The sequence below is a fragment of the Megalops cyprinoides genome, chromosome 3 (genome assembly GCF_013368585.1).
Source record: "Megalops cyprinoides isolate fMegCyp1 chromosome 3, fMegCyp1.pri, whole genome shotgun sequence".
Lineage (NCBI taxonomy): Eukaryota > Metazoa > Chordata > Actinopteri > Elopiformes > Megalopidae > Megalops > Megalops cyprinoides.
The window spans coordinates 34,611,740-34,635,281 of record NC_050585.1 but is presented as its reverse complement, the minus strand read 5'-3'; the positions used below and the strand labels follow the sequence as shown (position 1 = coordinate 34,635,281).

General features: G+C 43.7%; 1 protein-coding gene across 2 annotated transcripts; it reads right to left on the bottom strand.

The window, feature by feature from the left end:
* Positions 1-110: 110 nt before the first annotated feature.
* Positions 111-23,542, bottom strand: ilk (integrin-linked kinase). 2 transcript variants are annotated; one of them, XM_036525252.1, is made up of 13 exons: positions 23,419-23,542; positions 19,375-19,705; positions 10,520-10,685; positions 9,959-10,054; positions 9,730-9,826; positions 9,224-9,307; positions 8,774-8,859; positions 5,529-5,638; positions 4,868-4,995; positions 4,168-4,289; positions 3,556-3,655; positions 3,087-3,217; positions 111-1,527 (listed from the first exon to the last, which is right to left on the bottom strand). In XM_036525252.1, exons 2-13 carry the CDS (start codon positions 19,461-19,463, stop codon positions 1,378-1,380), a joined length of 1,359 nt encoding a protein of 452 aa, XP_036381145.1. In that variant the 5' UTR covers positions 19,464-19,705; positions 23,419-23,542; the 3' UTR covers positions 111-1,377. The 2 variants fall into 2 exon arrangements, with proteins under 2 accessions (XP_036381145.1, XP_036381146.1); XM_036525253.1 differs by having other exon boundaries at positions 19,375-19,620.

Sequence of the window (23,542 nt, the reverse complement as noted above, 5' to 3'; positions counted from 1 at the left end):
GACACTGCAAGTACAAGTATACATGCTTTAATTTTAAAACAATATTTTTTCAGGGTCAAGGCAGTGAAGTCTTATACCACTTATTTTGAGGATGTTTTGAAGTCTTATATGTCCTACAGAGTTCTGGAATAATGTTTCATTAACCATTCACATCAGACATTTCTCATTTTCTTTAATATACTTCTATATAAATTACATACATTTGTATATGACATGCTTTGTTTTTGCATTTGCCTGCAATTCAGCACAAACAAGCCGGCTGGTGTAGGGACACAGTAAAAACAAACAAGAGCAGTGTTGACAAGGACAATCTTTAAAATTGAAAATATTCAGAGGGAAACAACTGGGTCAGGTCTTTCCAGAGTGCTGACACTGACAATATGCTCAGACAGAATTAGCTTTGAGCTGACCGCAGTCAACTTCCGTATCATCTCAGCTGGTACATGTCTGTCTCCCTCCCATAAAGAAATGCAAAATATAAAAATAAATCTCAAAAGAAGGGAGCCCCCTGCCTCATTAGCAGAAGAGGTTGGAGAAGGTACAGAGAGGATATAAGGTAGGCTTGTTAATGAAATGGAACCGAATAAAGAAGGAAGGGAGAAACCACTTAACATAAAGCTGAAAAGGGATGTTTACTTGAGTTCCTCTTATACATTTGCCACAGAAAATGTCATGTAGACTTCCCAGAAATGTGAAGGCAAGGGGACTTCAAATTTCCAGGACAATCTCACTTCCTGAAAAACGCTGGAATTGGCAAACCGATGTCACTTCCTGAAAGTGACTTGCAAATGGGTATGAGCTCCGACCTTGAATGACCGGATTTAAGGTTGTTGTCCCCTGGTTTGCCCCATCTTCTGCAGCTCAAAAGCACCCCTGACCCCACTGTGCTTACTAGTGCTTACTAATTCACATGTTGCTTGCATAATATATGTTACAAATGAAATAATTGTTTTTTTTTTCTGTTTATTTGCAGTGTATGTATGAGGAAAAAGCCGACCTTGGCACTCCCTCAGCGTTGGTGTCTTTGGCCTCCAGCTAATGAGCCCCAAAATGTTCTTCTTAAGTGGAACAGTAACAAGGCTATCATCAACAGCAGGACGGGCTGGACTGAGTTCTCATAATTAAAACCCCAATAATGAGTAATTTTATGTTCACTGCCTGCAAGGAGTTGATGACACAAGGTTGTTTATATAAAACTTAAAATAAAATGCTCTTTTCCATCAAAAAACAACAAGCAATAATAACAATATTAATAACAGTAATGAGTGCTGCTGCCTTTTTCAGAAGCTAACGGTTACAGTGGCATAGAGAGCAGTGGCAAGTAGTGAGTTTTTAAGGCAATACTGGTATGCACCACATCTGTGGATGAGGCAGTTTTCACTTGTCCTGCATCTTTTCCAGGATTGGCACGATCATGTCGAACTTGGGCCTTTTCGCCGGGTCCTCATTCATACAGATCTTCATGAGCTTGCAGATGTGGGGCGAGATGCCGGGCGGGATAGTGGGGCGTAGACCCTCCAATGCCACCTGAGGGATGAAAGGGCGGGGGTGTTTAAGACATGCTGTACACAGCCTGTAAACAGTTTGTAATGAATGAAGACTTGTGCAGACTCAAGTCCACAAAGATTTCACAGCAGATTTGCCTATTCCTTCCTGCCAGTTCTGGAATCAAAACCTAGAAAGCACATTATGATTTCTGCCTCCATAGCAGAAAGCTTTTCTGATGAAGTTTGCTAGGGTTCTTGCCACATATATATCACATTAGTACTATTTAGGAACTTATGAGTGGGGGAAGAAAACACCAGACAGAAGCAGAAAATGAGGAACTTGACCTGTGGTGAGAGCAAGTTTTAATCTGGTTCATCCACAAAGGCCCCACAGAGCAAACAAAGCAAGCACAATAAGTAGAGAGAAAGAGCTGGGCAGCGTCGTAGAAATGGCCTGTATGCTACTCAATACTAGGGTTGGGTACCGAAGCCACAACACAGATTTCGGTGCCACTTAACCCTTTCGCGTGTATGGTTGCACCGGTGTGATTAGCCATTTAGCGAGTATGCTAAAACCGGTGCGATTAGACCGCTAGATTGGAGAAATTCTAGCAAAGTTTAGCTTTGAGGAAACAGCGATTTAACTAAAAATATAGCAAATGCTAACTGAAAACTGTGAGAAGCTTAATAACGCTAAAGAAAACACAATGAACCATGTAAAGTAACACGCGCGATACATAGCATAAAAAATAAGTTACGTGCGAAAGGGTTGTTAAGGTGCTAGGTTTCTTCCTGTATTTTTTTCCCTTTAGTCATACCTGGTGCGGGAGCACACCTCCAGTTTTCCAAGGCCATGTGAAATGCTTCCATCGTATCTATTCGATGTTGATATCACAGCAACAGCACTATGCTGCTTCCATGTGGTAGATAGAAACACATGGCTACTAAAGATAAAGAGTGAAAACATATGCTAACAATGCGAACATCTGTTAAGTGTTTTGCATTTATTTATATTTATATATTTAAGTATACTTTAAACTGTTAACAGTTAATATATCGTTCAACTTCAAGTTCAAATTTGCCTTAGCAATAAAAAAGTTGTTCTTTAACGTTGTCGACCATCATTCTGTGCTTTTTTTTTTTTTTTTTAAGTATTGGTTCAGGCACCTTTTAGGAACCGGTACCATTTTAAAAGTATCGTTTTAGCACCGGTATCGAAAAAAACCCAAACGATACCCAACCTTACTTAATACTAGTGTAAAGTTCAGTACTATATAATCTTCTTACAGTGTAGCACCATGAATTTGTGGAAGGCACCAAGTGGAGTCGAAATTGTTGCAAAATCCTGAGGTGGTGACACATACTGCAACTTACACTTGTGAGGTCGACTTCACTGGCACTGTGGTAGCCCATTAATGTTATGCGCCCTGCTCACCTGAACTACATTCGCTTGCAATTTTTCAAGAATAATGATGGGTGTTGTAGGTTTAAGGAAGTAACATCATAAAGAGAATTCAAACAAATTAAGATGGTGCTCAGCAAGCTAGTGTCCGGGGACAAACATTAGCCCACTACAGCATCGCTCCCCAAACCCCTCACCTTCATGCCTATCTCCATGTTGGAGAGGTCTGCAAAGGGCACCTCTCGGGTCACCAGCTCCCAGAGCAACACGGCAAAACTCCACATGTCCGCTGACCGGCGGTTAATGTCTTCTGGTTTTTTTTGCAAGGCTGCATGGTGTAGAAGATGGAGGGGAAAGGGAGGATGAGAATGAGGTGATGGCAAGATGAGGAAGATTAGTGTGGGAGGAGAATGGGGGGATGGTAGGGAGGAGATTATGTTCAGAAGAGGGGGATTCATTAAGGAAAGTTGAGAGGAAAGCAAATGGTTAACATTAAAATAGGATTCACATTCTTACACACATAAACATTCAAAAGTTCTGTCTGCATCTACAATTCAATAGCCTTTTTTAGAAAAGCTATGAATAAGCCACAAACCAAGGCCGCCAAATCAAACTTTATGAGGAATGAGAGAGAAAGCTCCATGAGATGGCTGGAAGAATGGTTACCTTCAGGAGCGACCCAGGCTGGAGAGTACATCCTACCAGGACACTGGAAGGAGAATTTGACATCCGCCATGCTTATCCTGGCTGTCATGTCCTCATCAATCTATAAATCACAGTAATATTTAATTTCATTCAGAAATCATGAGTCACACGGAGCCAAAACTAAAGGCTGGGTACAAGAATGGGAAGAGACAAGAGGGACGAGGATCTGCATTGCTCATGTTCCACAACTGGAAGGTACAGTACCAGTCAAACATTTGGACACAACTGGTTGAAAGCATGTTTCGCATGATCTTAAAGACATTTTGATCTAACGACTTATGCTTAAATGCTTGAAATTTCTTTCTTAGACAAATATAAATAGTGAAGTTCATGCCTATGAATGAATGAATTTCCAAAATGAAAATTTTAATTTTTAAAAAATCTCGTCTTTTCTGTTATTCTAAAATGTAGAAAATAGTAAAAAGCATTCTATGAGTAAGTGTATCCAAAATTTTGACTGGAGCCTGTAGATAGCAGTAGCTTTGGTGACTCCACATGCTTTGTTTCACCGGTGATGGTTTCTGTGCAGTCTGGGACATGAGTAAACGCCGTGGTTCTCAGGGTCTCTCTCACCATGACACTCTTGCTGTTGAGATAGTGCCGTTGGATCATGGGCTCCAGCGTGTGCAGGAAGGCCATCCCACATGCTATGTCCAGAGCAAATTTCACTGCCTGCATCTGGTCCACCACAAAGTCTGCAGGCAGGAGGGTGGAAAGCCAACGTGGGGAAAAGGGAGAAAGAGAAGGCAAGGGAATGGACAGAGAGAGAAAAAGAGAAAGTGATGGGAGGAGACCACAGGGATGAGAGAGAGGAGAGAAGGGAGAAAGACTGAATGGCCCACATACCCACATGCTCAAGACATATAGTAAGTGAAGAAGTGGAACAATTTTAATACTGGAATACATTATATATATATATATATATATATATATATATATATATATATATATATATATAAATATATATATGAAATCTATGTAAATATTGCATACAAATGCTTAACAAACTAACTTATACTACCAACTGCTCTACTCTTTAAGAAAGGCTCCAGAAGATATTTTTTTGCAATGACAGCAACATATAGAGTAATTTCATATTTAAATAACATAAATATGGCATAAATAATACAAATGACAGGTTCATCAGAAGATACCATTTTGGATTTACTTTGATAAATACAAATATACAGTAGGGTTTATAAAATAGATGAGGGTTTCTGGTAGGCAGATGTACAATACAGTGATGATGCAGACAAAGATGGCTGGTACTCACTCGTGCCCTCGTGGAGCACGTTGTAGAGTGATCCATAGGGCATCCAGTGTGTAATGATGATAGGATGGGGGGCGGGGGGCGACTGACACGCCCCCAACATGGGCAGCACATTCGGGTGGGAGAATATCCTGCAGGAGGCGGGTCGTATGGAAGACACAGGGGACAAGGCAGGTTGAGATATACAAGGACACAAGGGGGTCATAAAAAAATCACACACTATAAATTCCAACAGGACTTAACGTGTGAGATGCGCTTGCATGTGCCCATACAAATGTACAATTTATGAAAACAGTGAAGGCAGGGGGGTGTGGGTGAGGAGAGGCAGACTGGCAAACCCTCAATGGACCACACAAAGAGGACCATTTAATTACACATGGGGCAGCAAAGTAGTGGTCAAGGAATTAGACTCACAGTGCATCTGTCATACCATGCAGTAAAGTCCTCAGCCTTCCCAGCGTCTCAGTGAATACCCAGTGTATAAACTGGTGACATGTACATTCTATTTTATGCCAGTCATTCTGGGTAAGGGTATTTGCGAGGCAAACAAACCCTATCCTGGTTTGGGGCATTTGCTAAGCAAACAAGCCTTGTGTTGTATTAGCGATAGCATGAGCACAGCAATGATCACAGGCCGTTGGTCTCCACGGGGTTGTGAACACACCTGAGTTTAGGATACTCCTCATTGAAGTCACGGCTCTTCCTGGTGGTCCAGTCTCGAACCTGCAGCACTTTCACCACAATCTCCGTCCCCTGCCAGCGCCCCTGCCACAGCTGAGGGACAGGAAGGGAGGGCAAAAAAGGGGCAAAGAATACAGCTGATAATTAATTTTAAATGGATGGGTGAGAAGAAAAAATACAGCGCTACAGTCAATTTCATTTCAATTCAGTCAGTTCATGAAATGGCTTGAAAATCATTTAACAGTAAAAACCTTCATAGAAAACAACATGCAATTTTCAATTCTTTGAATCGACTGAATTGTAATGGGACTGACCCCAACTCTGCCACAGTCTTTGTACAAACAAAACATATACTTGCATTCACTGAAATTGCCAGTAAAGATGTATTGGAGTGAATCAAAAGATGCAATCAGTTTATGATTCATATTTACAAGCCTCCTTTAACTCAAGGTGATGGCAGGAAAATACCAGTTCATTCTGTAACGGCTGTCACTATCACAGTACATCTTGACAGCTTCGATTGCCTCAGGATCAGTTTGTTCATTGACAGCTGTGTCAACACATGGTTGCTCAATGTTGCTCAAGGTTGCTGGGGTTGTTAAAGACTATTGTGCCAATTCAACACAGATGCTGAACTAGTCAGATTCCAGGCCCTTGACTGAACTTCTTCCCTTCCCTTCTCCACTCTGGCCCTTAATTAGTAGAATGAGGTCCCCACAAGTCACCACATGTCTATTTTCTGGCACAAAAGCCCCCCCTACTCAAAGTCCTGACTGTCCAAGCTCTGACCCCTCCCTCTCCTAACACTGTGGTAAGTTTGTGGTAATGCCTGACTTTATATATAAGCATGGTGTAAGCATTTGAGGCAGAAGTGGCAGGACACGCCTTTGTTGCTGCTAAGAGCTCGACAGTGAGGCAACACAAGCTTGTGGCAGTACAAACTTGACAGCTGAAAGTGGAGATAGAAATGTACGCTTTTGCACATTATGGTTGTGCTTACCGTGGCAGTAAGTTGTTTCCCACAATAGTGCTACATTATAAGTACTGCACCGAGTGAGTATCTATATGGCTACATACCTAATGCTATTCAATGCAGTTTTTGTAAGGTTCTCTGAATAAATGACTCTACCAAATAAATAAATTGAACTATAAATGCAACAGCTAGCCACCTCAGATATGGGAAAAGACAGACAAGCTGACTGGGTGGCATTTTCCAACTAAAATTGTCAAGGAGCCAGTATCTTGGGTTCAGAATATTCATTCAAATCTACTGCAGTCTTTCTTCTTAGAGGCGCTCGTCCCAAGTCATGAAATAGCAGTGAGCTTACTCTCCAGCCATATTCTATACCGGCCATGCAGTGTGTGTGAGGTAAATGACACCATGTACACTGCACACAGCAGCAAGCCACTCTAGCTGAGCACGTGAAGATCCAGCGGCAGTATTCTTTTAATCTAAACCTAATCACTGATTAAGTAAGTGGTATATGTGTGAGGGACAGACACAGGTGTGAACACTATAATCCAGTGTGGTGCTTCTTAATGACTAAATCAGTCAACAGCTCTCATTTAACAGACCAGGTAGTGCTCTGCACAGACACGGCCCAGATCTGCTGCCTTACCTGTCACCTCGGTCCCTCCTCTGCTGCTGTTCAATTCACAGCATGGACACGATAAGTCAGCTCAATGACTAAAGGCCATTCATCTTCCAGGCTGTCTTGTGGTTGAATATTTTACACATTCTGTATCCCACAGCATAGCTAGTAAAGGCTTTGTAGAATACTATACTGTAAGTGCAGTCACCCATTCAATAGGTACTATAAAGGGTTTATTGTGAGCCATTACGCAGCTATAATAAGGTGTTTATAGTAACACACATTGTTCCAGTAGTAACTTTCAAGGCTTGCCAAAATTCAGCATTTAACTGCTGCTACAATCCTGATGAGAACAAAAAATATGACCAAATACATCGGTCAAGCATTCCTCTACTCACTATTAGTAAAATACCAGATTGATTTCAAAGGGCTGCCCCTAACTTATAAGGCTTTCAATGGGCTTGCGCCTGCATATTCATGAGATTAATCCCATACAATCCCCTACAATCCGGCTAAATCTTCCGGTAGATTTTTCTCGCACAGAGCCCCTCTTTTATGGGATAGCTTACCAAATTTTGTCAAAGAAAATATTTGAATTGATCCATCCAAACAAGACCTCTTTCAACACACTGCCCCCTGCTGGTTAACATTTACCCTGCCTCAACAGGACAGACACCAGGACCACAATTGTGGAAAATCCATGAGGTCACTGCCATTGCTACTGTTTGATAGGGGGCCCTCCTGATAGCGCGAGCCCACCTTGCCATCCTCACGGGCACCTAACAGTCTTTGGACTTGAACTCATGAAAGGATTTCACTCTTTGTTAGCATTCTGTGGTTTCAGAGGAGTCTCTTGACCACCTTTTCCTGGAGTTTGGGAATCATCTTCCAGTTTTTACCCAGTTATCTGGGATTTCTGGTTTTTATTTTGACCTCTGGTAAAGACACTATGTTCAGTGATTCAGTTGTAAAAATGTGCTATACTGAACAACATTTGGTTGAATATTTATGATCATATTATGTTCCCATGACAGTATAGTGAGCCAATTTCTTAATTCAAAGTGATTAAATGCAATAATGAACTAACCTCAAAGTGCAGATATACCCCAGTGTGTCTCCTTCCATGGGAAAGTGAAACCTGCCTGGATTTATATGAACTGTAACAGTAAACCAAAAATTCTCCAATACCAATATCCCTTCCTAAGTCTCACTGTAGAAATGTTACCTGCAACCATGCGTTGTTGAAGATGTTTTTCCTAAAACAATTACTTGACAAATTGCATCTGGCTTGACAACAGAATTGCTCAGTATTATTATGATTAGATCACACTGGCATCTAAGGCAAATAAAAGTCTAATTCTCCCAACCTTACCCAGTGCAAGGTTGGCTTTTTGCAAACAGCACTGAGGTAAACCGCATATCTTATACATGCAATGGCAGCAATACTCCTGAGATTCCGTTACTACAGCTTGGGAGGTTATCACCAGACCACACTGCAACCTGCTGGCCTTGAAAGGCCCCTCATGGGTGCAGAGATCAATGAGGGTCATGCTAGAGCTGCTGGAATTAAAAAGGGTAGCAGGACACCATGCAAGCCGTCTGAGGCCCTGTAGGAAAACGTGCGCAATTTCCCCACCTCTCCGGAGTGGTTCTCGTTGATCTTTGCCAGAAGGGACAGCTGCTTGAAGTCGATTCCAGCCTGTTTGTTCAGAGTGCCATTTCCTACAACCAAATAAACAACATGCACAGAGGCACACACAGACACAACTGTAAGCCCGAAACATGACATGCCGATGCCTCTGGCCACACAGACCAACAAATTCTAACCAGTATTACACTCATTGAGGCTCAATGGAATTTGAAGACTACTCTAACCTTGGAAGATCCCTTAATGTACACTATTTTCAGGTGAGTGTAACACTTGAGAAGGGACAAGGAACAAGGAGAGGGAAAAGAGGGAATAGGGAATAGAGTAGAGACGTCAAGAGCAAGGAGAGACATAAGGGAGATATGGCGTAGAGAGGAGGCAGGTGGGAACAGGACAAAGGGAACAAGGAGCGAGGTGAAAGGGTATCCATTCACTCACGGGGTCGGGTTCGGGTGGTGCCTTTCCAGAAGGTGTCCTTGTAGGGGATCTTGGTCAGGCTCTGTCCCAGTTTCTCTGCTCGTTCTGGTGAGGAAATCATTGTGTTAAAGAGACTTTGACTTAGAGAGGGAGAAAAAGGGGGAGAGCGAATGAAACATGTGGGATGAGTGTGGGAAAATAAAGCGCAACTGAAAAAACAGCTTGTTGTATTGGCACGATGAAGTCATAATTAAGGAAGTTAATACAAAAAGTTGCAGGTTCAGATGCTTGACAGGACACAGCTATTCTCCGTTAGAAAGACACTTAACCCAACTGTACAAAGGAATACAATTTAACAATGCAATAATGCTGTTAGTCACTGCGATTGGCAAAATAGCAGTGCTGCGAGTGAAGAAAGTAGCCTGGAGAGGAGTGATCCCCGGCATTGGCAGTTAGTGAAACAGTGTCAGCAAGACAAATGACACAAATTTAACAAGCCCATACTGGGTCATCAACCAGCTCTCTACCTTTCAGGAGGTCCCGAAGATGTGGTTTGGCCTTGTCCAGGGGAGTCTCACCATATTTATTACAGATGCTCACCTGGGCACCATTAGTTACGAGGTCCTGACAAGCGCATAAAAAAAAAAAAAAAAAAAAACACAAGTTACTGCTTTCACATTCACATAGACACAGCACAGCCGGACCACATGTTTCTGGATACAGTTATGCATAGTCACCACCAGAGGGCGCACTAACCTCAGCCACCAGGTCCTGGCCCCAGAAGCAGGCGTAGTGCAGTGGTGTGTTGCCGTGCTCATTGGCTGTGTTGGTGTCGGCCTTGCACTGGATCAACTGCGAGACAGAAGAACAGTGGTTCCCACAATTAACACACGGCAACCACCTGCCGAATCACTGGGCATGAGCACAGACAGTAACACTGCAAGCTGCAACACACTGAAAACGGCCACTCCTACAAATGTGCTAACAAGAATGACAACAAGCATGAGTCCAGTCTGGCTTGGACGATGCGCTCCAGTCATGGACAGCCAGAGGATTTTAGCTGAAGTCAGTATCTTTAGGACACTTTCTATATTCCAAATAACGATCACACCTTAACAGTGTATCGCCCCATCATCTAAACTGTGGTCAACTAACTGTATCCAATACAATGCAAACGGTGGCCTACATTGCCTATTGCCTATATCTAGGCCTATATCTAGTCAATATGTGTGTCAAGTCTGAATTAGCTGTACAAAAGCTCTCAGGTGGGTGTTGGTGTGTGGAGGCAGTGAGGGGCGTACAGGGCATGTGTCCCACCTTGGCCACGATGTCGCGGTGCCCATGGCTGGCTGCCAGGTGGAGGGGCGTGTCGTCCCCGCGGTTCATGACGTTGATGCGGGCCCCTCTCATGATGAGCATGTCCACCACGCCCGAGCGCCCCTCTCGACATGCCCAGTGGAGAGGGCTGAACCCGTGGTCATCTCTGAGGGTGGATGGTGAAAGCGGGTGAGAGAAAGAGAGGGAGACAATGAGCGTTACACCTCCAGCATACCCCATGTCATTATACGGTACACGCGCGGACTACAGGAATGAGCTAGAACATAAGGCTGTTGCACGCACTGTCTGTGTACTGTAAAACTTCTGTTAGTAGCCCCGGTGCTTATTTACTTAGAACTCATATTTGCCCCTGTGTCTGCAAAAGACATACTGTCAGTTTGTACAGCTGGAGACGGGTGTTCACATTAAAAATGGCACAGAATCATGAAATGTGGAGGGTAATAATCCTGAGTAGGACATTATTGGGGAGGCTATCTTCACTGAAAGGATGGCATGACGTTTCAGCGGCCTCAGCTCACTGTAACAGCCATATACTGTATTACATTTGGATCATCTATTGAGAGAGAAGCACGACAGACCTGTGACAGACTTCAAGCCTGGTACATGCTCTTTCACAGCAATGTGCCACCGAACTCAAAAGAAGGTAAAAAGATCATTTCACAGAGGACAGTAGCTGTAAAAGAGAAGCTTGCTTATGTAGCATTTCACCCAGTTCAAACACTCATCTCTTTAGTTGCATTTTCCCTAAAGATGTTGTACAATTTATGTGAGCAGCAACATGCAACGTCTCGTCGTAAAAATATTTTTGTCAACGTGCTTGCTGTAGTCTAATACAATGTTGCACTTGTTAACAAGCCACGTGTCAGCCACCCTTCTGCCACAAGAGAGAGGGAGGGTGTGTGAGCTATTGTGTGCACTGCCATTCACATCTTTGTTGTGAATGTTTCTTGGCTACACAAAAATTTCTATCATAACATTAGAAGATTAATCATCACACGTACTGTGTGATCTGTTGCTTAACTGGAGCAAATGAGAATGCAGGTGCAAGAATTGAGCATTTTAATATTGGCGATTTAAATGAAAAATCGTCAAAACTTTCGATAAAAATTAAAAGGGGAAACCCAGCTACTATTAGAGACTGGAATTTATTCACTAAAATGCATTTTCATCCACAGGCTGTAAAAACACTTGCCAGAGCCTCTCTGTTTAATAGAAGTTTTCTACAGTATCTACTCTTCTGCATTGCACTGCATTATTTCTGTTGGGTCAACGACCATCATCATTTCAGGGTTACTGTGATGGTGGTGTGCCAAAGCATAGCAAGTCAAACCCGAAATGAAATGCCCCAGTGTTGGAATGTTTGAAGAATCTTTGCATAATGACCAACTGCTACGACTATCTAAAACTACCACTACTAACAACAATAATAACAGATCCTGGAGTATAAAGTGTCATGAAAATGTATTTTTTAAGAACACTTTCCCCTACTAGCTGACTGCATCCAGCTGTTTCTTACATCAGATTTGGAATAAATTTGTTTCCTTTCACATCCAGCACAGCACTGCACCATTTATTTAGATGTGGGGCCAGAAGGCAACTCTAAGCCCAACTCTTTTTCCCCAAGGGATTGAGAACACCTTCCTGGGGAACTGAAGAGTGTGCACAGCTTGTGGTACGGTGGTTAAGTGTTTCCATTGTTTGCTTGCGAGAGAATCGACCCTTGACAGACGGAAGCTGGGTTAGCGGGGGAAGGAACAGACAGCAGCCGTGAGGCTCAGCGAAGGCCTTATAAGGGCTGGGAGCCACTTCCTCCATGACTCTGCGACAGAGCCGTGCGATTCCACAGCTGCTAATGTCATCTGCCTCACCCTGTCTCTCTCTCTCTAACAGCAAACTCCTCCACTGTCTCTCCCTCCTTTCTCCTCTTTTTCATAGCTTCTTCCTCTGTGCTCATCTCTTTCTCTCCACGCAATGCTCCCCACCTTCTATGTCTCTTTCTTCAACTTCCTCTTTTCTTTTATCTCTTCAACCCTTACTCTTCTCCTCTCAGTTCAGCACCATGTCCTCATGTCCCCCCTGGAACACGATATGCCAGCACACTGCATCTATCATACACAATATATTAATGGTATAAAAATGTCTTCTTTCGTCTCCTACAGCCCAGCAGCACTGATGCTTGAATGGAGGGTTCTATTGCCCCGGTCCCTGTGGCCCGTTTTCTCCATCATTTCTGGCTGCTTTAAACATCTGGAATATGCCTGATGAAATTACGGCTATGAAAGGAAAGCATGCATTCAGAAACATGCAGTTATTTGATCTTGAAGCGGCCACTGAGAGAGCATTGTGAAGGAGAGACTTCACAGTGAGAGAGCGGCGTCTCTTCACCTCTCTCTCCTCTAACAGAGACTAATGTGTCCCAGCAGAAGCACTCTCAGAGCGTGCCACTATAAATCACTGTGTCCTCTCTCTCCCCTACACACACGCACACACACACACAGGCACACACACACAGGCACACACACACAGCGCAAAAGACAATGCGACAGCCCTCCCCCTCCACGCTATTTCTGTGTCACGCAGAGCAGACAGTCTGATCCACTCCAGACATATTGAGCATTCACACACACGCACGCACACACATTCTCACACGCACACACACAAAAAGCTCACAGCTGGCAGTAGGCACGAGAGACTAGCGGGCACACTGAGGCACTTCCCCTCATGTCTTGGTAGCTCCCCCTTTCCCCTGTGTCCTAGCCCAAACCACCATACGGCCACCCCCGTTCTCCCAGCTGCTTACCTGCCTTTCTAATGGGTGCGTCAGGGTTTCCTCACAGGAGGTTAAATATAAACAGACCTCACCTCTTTCCCCCTGTCCCATTCAAATCTCATCTCCACACCTGACTGTGAGACCACCCCTTCCACCTTCCACCCTCTCTCAAGACACAAGTTCTCTTTGTGAAATGCTTGGTGACTCACAAGTTTATTTATAATCAAACTCAGAATTATTTCTCTCACTTCTACTTCCTTTTTACTTCCACTGTAACAATTCCAGCTGCCTCTTATTGTTGCTACTCTGTTGCAGCTGTTGATGACATCAGTATCAGTGTTGCTAATGCTACTTTCACTGGTGCTACTCCTGCTAATGCTGCTGTTATTGACACTGGTACTAATTCCGCTAATGCTATCGTAACTGACAACAGTGCCAGTGCTACTTATGCTGCCATTACTGAAACCACTACGGCTGTAGCTAGTGCTACTGTCACTAGTCACTGACACCAGTGCTGCTGGAAATGATGGTACCATTACTGATACTGCTACCACTAACACTACAGCTTCTACTGCAACTAACAGAAATACTACAGCTCTGCATCGCTGCTACCATTGCTTCATAGACTACTGCTTCCAGACCACTGTCCTCAACATCACTGCTTCAATTTCCACACACTGTTGCTACTATTACTGCTATCACTGCTGCTTGTGCTACCACTAATTAGATGTTTACACAAATTTACAGCTCAAGCTCAACGTGGCCACAGTCATCATTGCCAGAAAGGGTTTTTTTATGTCATTTGAGTCTAGCAAGGTAGCACATGTTTCTTCACTTCAAGATTTCTTCCTCCATCACATGTTAAAGAATATATACATATGAGAGTGAGCTTGCTCGATCAAATCAGATGTAGGTGGATGTTAGCAGAACTAAAAAACAATTTAAAGATGTTCTGGGATCAGCTGGAACAGCAAGAGAGAGTCACACAGTAGATGCCAGTTCCATCCTAATTGACTGCATGAGCATTGCAAGCACATAGACATGGGTGGTCAGCGGAAACATGGCTTGAGTGTGGCCAGTGAGAATAATGTATAAAACCAATGCTGCTACTACTACTAACAACGCTGCTGCTACAGTTCCAAGACTCACATACTATGCTGTGCATTCGGCTCCCTCCAAGGGATCTAGCGACTGTTAACCATCTCAGATCCCCTTCTTAAATATTCGGTTTACCGTTCAAAGTAAACAGGATATCATGCAAATCATTGGACACGAATAAGAGTGGAATCCTTCATTTCCCAAAAGGAGTTCAGGAGTTCTAAAAGCAATCTTCCTTGAACTTCCTATCAAACTTCAAACGGCTGTTCCAGGAAGGCAAGTGGTAACTGACTGGAGGAGGATGGATTCTGGAATCTAAGGAAACTGCTTTAAAAGAGCCTTTTTATCTCCCAAATGCTGTCAAACACAGAAGGAAGTTGGAAGCGAATGAGAGAAGAGATCACAGGCAGGGCAGGAGTGACAGAGAGGGAAAAACAGAACACACTCCACTTTTCTCCCTTGTGTATTCCTCTTTTGCTCTCTCTCTCTCTCTCTCTCTCTCTCACACACACACACACGCACACACACACGGCCTCCATCCCCACCCTGAAAACCCCTCCTCCTCTTTCTCTCCACTCCCTCTTGCCTTCTCTCCCTCACTCATTTTGGTGTGATGTAAGGGCAATTCGCAGAAGGCATATTTGCTAGCCCATGTAAGGAGATTTTGAGTTCTGCCGGTACTTGGCATCCTGCATTCACAACCATGCAAGCACTCACTTTAATTACTATACTTGTCAGAGGCAGCATGCTAGGAAGAGGAAAAAGCCAAGAAATCACACAGCTGTAAGTGTAATGAAGCAATCTCCGTAATTGGCTGATCTGTTAGGCCTTATGATGAATACTCTTCTACCACTGGTGGGTCGGTCAGCTAGGCGGGGAACATACCACAGGCAATCTTCTAATGGATGTCCTACACAGACAGACAGCCAAAAAAACACCACATAAGAGGGCAAAAAACAAAGGCTTTCACAATTGCAACTGCGACTACCCATGCCCTCCGCAACAGGACCTCACATCCACTTACTCTCCTGAAAAAGGAACTACAGCACTGTATCTGTCATGTATTTGTCTCTCTCACTCTGTCTGTCTCTCTCTCTCTCTCTCTCTCTCTCTCTCTCTCTCACACTCACACACACACACACACACACACACACACACACACACACAGACTTAGGCTACCCAAGGGATGTGCAATTATTTGTATTCTTTTCGGGTATGGGGAACCTATGGAGTCATCAGTTTATTTAGTTTCTTTCTCAAGAAGAAAAAAACAAACAGATGACTTCCTCCTTTTAGAAATGCCAAGAAGCCTTGTCTTTATTATTATTTTTTTCTTTTGTACGTTATCCAGGGATAAAGGCTTTGCTAGCACACCCCAAATTAAAACACACTAATGTGACTGTGAGTGAGTGAGCCTGTGTGTGTGTGTGTGTGTGTGTGTGTGTGTGTGTGTGTGTGTGTGTGTGCGCGTTTGTGTGATTAAGCTTCAGCAGTCACTTTTGTGCTCCTCATGCAGTTTCTGGTCGGAGATTACATCATGAGAGCAAATGGAGAAAAGATGGAAAAAGAGACGGAGTATCTGGTGTGGCTCGGGTCCACGTGCACTGACGGCGGTGCGCACAATGTGGAAACTATTTGTCCCTCACTTCATCAGAGAGACTTCCTGGCCTGCCTCCTGCCGTCTTGCTTTCCCTCTCCTCTAATCCCGAGAGAACAAACCGTATCACGCAATAGGCTGCTGCTCTGAGCAGCGCTGCACCCCCGTCCCTCCATCTACTAAATCTGTGATGATCCACTTCTGTTTGACGTGCTTCAGGCTGTGCTACCCAATATGACACTCTGAACGTACCCATACAAGGACTGACTACAATCATGGTAGTTGCAATGGTAGGTACAAATGTTAGTTACAGGATTGCATTTGAATTTTGATCCAGCTGGCACGATCCCATACAGCTTCACTGCCTGCCAGCATACAGATTTGCTCTCTAAAGAGATCCAATCTGTATCTGATATAGAAAATCTACATGGTCAACTCTGAGGACTTTATGGCTGTGATGGACGGCATCCTGCCATCTCTAAAGATTCTGGGTCCTTTCCATTTGTCTCAATGAGGAACTGGGCCACCCTTTGCCTTCAGGACAGCTTCAGCCCTTCTTGGAATGCTGTTATGCAAGTTTTGAGCTGTTTCTGGTGGGATACTGGTCCATTCTAAGTCTACTGTGCACTCTGTGCTGTACAACTTCCTATAAAGGATGTTAGATCTGGTGACTGGGTAGACCATGGAAGGCGTCTGAGATCATCTTGGTGTTCATGAAACCACTCTTTAATACGGTTTAACAGTGTGCATGGGGCTGCCCGTACCATAATGTATCCACTATCATGGATAACAGCTAGGACAGGAAATATGGGTTGAAGGCCTCTTTTTGCTTTCGGTTTTATGCTCATTACACCGGGTTACTGCATTGTTACACACTGGCCTTGTTTTTTTTTTGAGATTTGGTCACTGAGGTGTACATTCCATTGTAATTTTTAGGCCAACTGTGCCATTTCCCTGATGCAGTTTTTCCTTGTTTGGTGCATTCTGTCACGACACTGTTCACCCTTGAAACATTAAATAATTCTGCGTGACTGACGCACCTGCAATTTGGACACCAACGATCTGACCTCTTTCATAATCTGTTAGATCCTGCACATTGCTTTAAAAACCCACATGTTAAAGCGTTGATTTTAAAGCACCTTTTATAGCGGAAACAATTACTGATTAGTCTTGACAGTAATAGGAAACAACTGTGTATATTCTTTTTTTAATGTGATATAGAGACTTCAAAATACTTTACAAAGTACTTTTTCATTTTCCGCTTCCAGTATTTTGTCTGGCCCCTGTATGTTTTTGTTACAAAGTCCAAACCTGGTTTGGTGACTGCAAGGCAGCAAGTTCCCAATTTCACTCACAAAGCCAGAGAACAGAGGGCTATTGGTTCAAATCCCTTGACCACCTTTGTTAACTTGACCTGAGCGGAATGGGTTCAAGTCCCAGTTGGAGAGAACACAAGCAGTGTTTTCATATTGTAAACAGGCTCCAGAAGCTGTCAGCCACTTCTGATAAAACTGTCAACCACATGAGAGGCATAATCTTTCTTGTAATGGAAGGGGGGGGGGGGGGGGGACTGGAGTCAGGCTTCTTTTAAAGCTTTCTCTGTCTGTACAGCATTGGTCTGGAACAAATTATCTGCAGACTACTCCAAACTTTAGACTAGGGTACAGTAGCTTGGCAGAGAGCGGAGTTTCTGAAAGTATAAAAAACTTTATGCATGTAGTTATATACGTACCCAATTCATTTTCATTCTCTTTTCTTCAAAAATAAACTGGGCTCCTTTAAAGTATGCATGCGCGGTCTACCAGTGCCATTGTGAGAGAGCTGCAAGTGTTTGCGAGACTGTCTGAGCGCTGTGTGTGTATGCTTGTTAGTATGCATGTGATTGTGTGTGCATGCAGCCCAAGGCATACAAATTTGCCACAAATGCAGTCTTTACTCAAAAGACCATATTGCTCCTGCTAAATCCAGACCAACTAGCTGTTGAACTCTTCCTTCAGCAAACCACTAAACACTTAGGGACAGATGCACAGACATCTTATAGATTAGAGAGCAAAAACTTGAGGGAAAGATTTTCTGAAACAGCAACAAATGCACCAATGGTTTCACTAAGATGAAGATCTCCAATGGTGCACTGCTCACTGAGAAACATGCAAGCCAAGACTATGAGAAGTACGACACTGAAGTCACTAATACATTTCTTAACTGTGAATGAAATTTCTCGATTCCTGTATATACATCCATAATTACTAGATCAATAACAGTGTCTTATTACATCTGATCTGACCTCACCTGCTGGTATTTCAAATGACACCTGAGACTAATCCATTGTCACATGTACCACAGATGAGTTTTAAAATTCAATGTCTCCAACTTCACTTCATAAAATTACCCATGCATAATAAGAATCATCTTAGATGCTGATTATTATGGCCCCCTCGCTTTTGGACAAATCTGACCATTTCTCACAATGGAGACAACTAATACGGTCTACCTATTCAATCCACAAGATGTTTTGCTACATCGCAAATCTTAAGCGCACAACATACATTAACATGCTGCTCACACACAGGAACTAGACATTACAGAAAGTGACCCTACGTTATATTACATTTTGTCATGTAGCAGACTTTCTTATCCAGAGCGTCTTACAGATTTTACAGTTTTTACATTATCCATTTATACAGCTGGATATTTACTTGCGAGTAAAGTACCTTGCCCAAGGGTACTACAGCCATGCTGTGAATCAAAGCAGCAACCTTTTGGTTATGAGCTCCACACCTTACCACTACGTCACACTGCTGCCCCTAAAATTGTAGTGCTAGCTTTAGGAAGGGTTTTAAAACATGCTACTTTGGCTGAAACAAGTCCTGGCTGGTGTTAATGCAATGTTCATATCAGTGAACAGGGATTTCTTCCAGCACCGGGGAGAATGTCAAGGTGATGCAACACCACAGACTGTTGCCTTTGTCTGTGCATGATCAAACAGCAAGATTCCTGTTTTTCATCACCATTTTGGAACTGCACTCTTCTATTCATAGCCCAAAACATTCAGTCCTGCTGCTCTGATGAGACGCTGTGCCATGATGTTTCAGCTTCACGCAAAATTTCATGCAAAATATTTGCTTCCCGTTTGCCACGTCTCTTCTCATCTGCAGACTGTGCACTCCTGCTCCCTTTTTTCTGCCTGTTTCAGCACGGACTGGGTGCAGTTGGGATTGATTTTATAAAGCTTAGCTCAGGGGTAAGATCTGATCTTAGGAGAGCCGGAAAACCTTGCCGACTGTAGCAGCTCTCCAGAAGCAGAGCTGTGCATCCCTACTGAAGACATAAGAGGAACATTACTTGGGGGACCACACCCCACTCACTCACCCCTGGTTGAGGTCGTTCTCCGTGTTGTCCAGCCACAAGCGGACGGCCACGGCGTTGCCTTCCCGGCACTGGGTGAAGATGTCATCCATGATGCCGCGTTCCTCCTCTTCCTCTTTTTGGGCCTAACTGAAGCAGCCGGCTCCCCTGGTTTACGGGAGGCGGGCGGTGCACTGGAGCCGGCGGGCCAGGACACGTAGAGGGGGGCGATGGAGGATATCCCGCAAGGGTCTGGGGGGCATTCGTCCGCTGGAAGAAAGGAAGGCAGGAAGGAGGGCTGGGTGGGAAGGATGTTTAACTATGCGGAGGACAGGAGCACTCTTGCACCACAGTCCTATAAAACAAAAATGACAAGAAGGAGAAAGTAGTAAGGATAACAACTACCAATATAAGTAAATGGCATCAATCTCCTCCCTTTAGTTTATAAATTCTGATTAGACCATAAGTCTGTGAGCTCATTATAGAGATCAGTTGAGCGAGTCTTGATCTTCACCTTAAAGCTCTGGTGTTTTACATTGCAGACATTACAACTACACTCTAGCGCATCCCCAGACCAGAAAAAAGCCAGGAGACAAACACATAGCCTACAGGGCAGAGAGACACACCCCAGAGAGGGAAAAAAACAAATGGAGAATTCTGCCTTGACAATACTGCATACCTCAACTCAATTTAAATCAAACCAAAAAAAAAAACAAAAGGTCATTCCCCTGATCTCTTCACTAAATTAGCACATGCGTGATGAACCACTGCCATTGTCCCAGGCGTGCTCAGTTCATGAGTGGGATAATGAACACATGCAATTTGCCTAGTGGAACGCTTTTTAGCTAGTCTCCTCTAAACCCTTTAAGCCATCCAGCTGTTCCGGACTGCAGCATCTTCCCTCAGTACAGATGTGTGTTCCTAACAAAAACGGCATGGCTGTTTATGCCTAACAGCAGAATGCATTCCTGCACATCACTCCTTGGAATATAAGCATTTCTATGCTTTGTTTATGCTTCATGCTAATTCACTTCTCTGGCAGAGCCTGACAGCAGCACCTTCCAACAGTGGGATACTGGCAATAACTTACATTCTTTATTTGCTTGGCAAACATGCTTGTCCAGGGTAACCTGCATTGCTTACATTGCTTCCATAGTGTGTTCAGTTTATTCAGCTGGATATTTACTGCAGCAGTTCCATGTGAATACATTATTTATGAGTACAACCTGACAGTACAAGCAGACAGATCTCCTCCTGCTCCTACTGGAACACAGATCCCGTGATCTTCAGGTTCCAAGCACTGTTCCCGAATGACTGCTCACTCCTGCCACCCACTCATGAGCCCTCGTCTGAGAGGGTGTGAGAAGAGTGCAGCTGTTAGTGGCCCTGGGAGCTGAAGGACTGCCCACCGTGGCCGGTCAGCCACACGAGCACAGTATTGCGGGGCCAGAGCAGCACTAATTACTGACACACGGGCAACCTGTGGCTTCCTCCTGTCACACTGAGCTGACCATTACTGTGCTCACACCAGTCCATCTTCAGCTATGGCTACAGCGACACCTCAAGGGTATGTCCTAGTTTTATAGGATTTACAGCCTGTTCTGAGCGGTAACACAAAGACCATGACCCAGCATGGTGTGGGCCAAGTACACCTGAAGGAGGTCAGTAAGGAAGCAGCACGGGGTTACACACACCATACAAAGGCAAAGCAAGTCAGTGAGACAGTCTACATTATGGGGGTTATTGCCCAGTGATAGCCCTGTGACCAATGTAGACTACAAGGCATACTGTGGTAAAAGATGAGACATGGACAACAACAAAAGCTCAAAAACTATGAAAATTCTTTCATTCCCCATCTCCCAGCAATAACCCCAAAAGGTACTGTAAGACAACTAGAGGGTACTATAAAACTTTAAGAAATAATGGCTTAGTAACTTAGCATGGGGCATGTTAACTAACTTCAAAGCCTGTTTCCTTCTAAATTTAGGCAGTGTTTGTTGGTCTTTCCCACAATTCCAATTCCAGAATGCCAAACGTTCACTGCTTCACTTTTGAATTTACATGAACCAATAAATCACTGTTTATAGTGAAAAAAAAATACTGAGATGCCGGAAAACATGAGAAATCCAGACCTTGTGCCTGACTTGACTGGGGATGATTGTATGTAAATCATAACACTTTCTCAGTCTAGGAGAGAGGCAAGAGATTACCCTTCACTCCACTTCATCTAACCATCCCCGTGGTTTTAACCAATGTTTTCTTTTTTTGGAGGTGCAAAATGTTATTTGCAGCACAGTGATACATTTCAACAATGTTTGCATTGTTCAGCTACTGAAAATGAACCCAGCAACATTGTCATAATACAGAGATGGAGTTATGAGAATTATGCAACAGGTTCCACGTGTCGTGGATATCTGTAATTTAATGTCATGACTATCAACGTGTGCTGCATTTAGACAGCGCAATGCGGTTTGCTAGCTACATACGTTTGTTGGGGGGGGGGGGGTATATGATTTGGGAGTTAGTCTGCTTGAAAACTATGTTCAGAAACACAGGCGCTAAGACCTAACAAAAAAAACACTGGCACATCAGCCATGTGTGAAATCAACAAGGCTGTTTGAACTTACTGCCTCGGTCTAAACCGCCAAGTCAGCTTGACCGCTGTCTTTTCACCCAACGGTGTACTGACGCCAAGTCGTCAGATGTCAAGAGTGTGCGAGGCACAAACCACCTAAACTTCACAATTCAGTGCAACCCTCATCCATCCATGTTCTGCACAAGCTGAGATGCTTGCCAGGAGGGAGAAAGACCGCAGGGCAAGCTGGCTTTCAGTGCATGCCTTGGTACCTTTTATCGCTTGGTTTTTGCAGGGGTTAGTGTCATGAGACCAATTTGTTATCAAAACACAGCGTGAGCAATGGAAATTGACGCATAGTTTATCGATGCATAACAACGTTGCTAACAGGAATGTCCCCTGGTATAGGCACCATGGAACTATGAAAAACTGTCAACACACAAATTATTAATATGTAGAACGTTAACCCAGCGTTGTGCCAGAAGACCTCATTTATCAATGCAGCTAGTTAGCTTTCCGGTTAGGCTAAAAACGGACTAAAACCATATTTGTAAACAGCCAGAACACATGGACCTATTAAGTTCAAATACAAGTCACCCAGCTTCCAACAATGTTTGGTTCCTTCCTGTTAGTAGGTAACCTTACTTTTGTATCACTAGCTAGCAAAACAAAGTTTGCAACAGTCAACGACCGAGACCCTGCGATGAATGACCGTTAACTAGCGTACACAGAACAAAACAACGTCTCAGGTCTAACGCTGGCTAACTTACTTCATGGAAGGCACACGGTCATTTTGCAGGACAGGGCAAACTGACCATTTGAAACAGCAGCTAGCAAGCTAACGAAGAAATCTGAGGAACCTTCCCAGTTAGCTAAACTAAGCGGCAGCTAGTTATTACTCAACCAGACAGAGAATAAACTTTTAGTAGCCAAGGAAAATGCATCTTTCCGTGTAACTTTAATGAGTCATATTCATCCCGAGAGGCGCATCTCCGACTAGCCAGTCAGCTAGCGAATATAGAGTAGCTAACAGCTAAAAAGCTAGCTAGTCACACGCTAATTATATGAAGTTTACCATATTTCTTTTATCAACTAACAAGTTGCAGGAAGCAATACGCTTGCAGGCATAAACAAGGAGTGGTTAAGCAACTATCGATATAAATAAAAGTTTGAACGTGCCATAATAAAAGTTGTACAGTTCCAAATGCTCTTCATAATTAGATATAACGTTAACGGTATGTAGCGAGTCTAGCTATAGCTATATCACATCCACGTTTCGAAAATTGATCAGTTAATTCATCGTATGTCCCTTCCTTCCTTCCTTCTGCGTTCCCGTCCTCCTACCGACTCTGAACCGGACGCAAACAGTCGGCGAACGACCAGTTAACACAAGCCTTTAACGCTAGCGACGTAGACTAACTTGGCTGGAAAACCGGTCAAAGAAAACTGTAACATTCCTCATTGTGAGCAGTAAAATTGTATCAACTGATTACCTGCAGGTTGAAGTAGATCGGTTTCGTCTATGTCCCACTAAAAACTAAGACTGTACACGTTCCCAAAATCCAGACTACCACACCCTCGCTTCACAAAAAAATCTTCCTGACGTGTTGGTGGTGG

Coding starts and splice junctions, on each gene's coding strand:
- ilk (XM_036525252.1), bottom strand. CDS start 19,463: ATGGATGACATCTTCACCCAGTGCCGGGAAGGCAACGCCGTGGCCGTC. Junction 5,639..8,773: donor ACGAGAACCACTCCGGAGAG/GTGGGGAAATTG, acceptor CCTGTCCCTCAG/CTGTGGCAGGGGCGCTGGCA. Junction 3,218..3,555: donor AGCCTGGGTCGCTCCTGAAG/GTAACCATTCTT, acceptor TACACCATGCAG/CCTTGCAAAAAAAACCAGAA.